Genomic DNA, 212 nt, shown 5'->3' on the forward strand with positions numbered 1-212 from the left:
GTTATCAAATTCGTTAGAGAGTTTTACAAAAACTATACATCGCGCTTTCAACACAAACTAGTGTTACGTTTCACTTAAATTCTGTACCTTTGAATGCCATTGTGAAGTTGTAGAGAATGCTGCTTGAGGTGTTAGTCCGAAGGCTGCTGGATCCTGACTGATGACTTGGTCCAAAGTCCTGTTGCTTATGTAGTTCGCGACCAACACGCCAA

General features: G+C 41.5%; 1 protein-coding gene across 1 annotated transcript in view; it reads right to left on the bottom strand.

Annotated features, from left to right (window-relative positions):
- Positions 1-206, bottom strand: part of LOC119593270 — a 2,300-nt gene extending 2,094 nt beyond the window's left edge. The window contains exon 1 of the mRNA XM_037942201.1: positions 88-206. Coding sequence (XP_037798129.1) covers positions 88-100 — 13 coding nt within the window. The 5' untranslated portion in view covers positions 101-206. The remainder of the gene's footprint in view (positions 1-87) is intronic.
- Between the last annotated feature and the right edge of the window lie 6 nt (positions 207-212).

This window comes from Penaeus monodon, chromosome 32 (assembly GCF_015228065.2).
Source record: "Penaeus monodon isolate SGIC_2016 chromosome 32, NSTDA_Pmon_1, whole genome shotgun sequence".
Taxonomy (NCBI): domain Eukaryota; kingdom Metazoa; phylum Arthropoda; class Malacostraca; order Decapoda; family Penaeidae; genus Penaeus; species Penaeus monodon.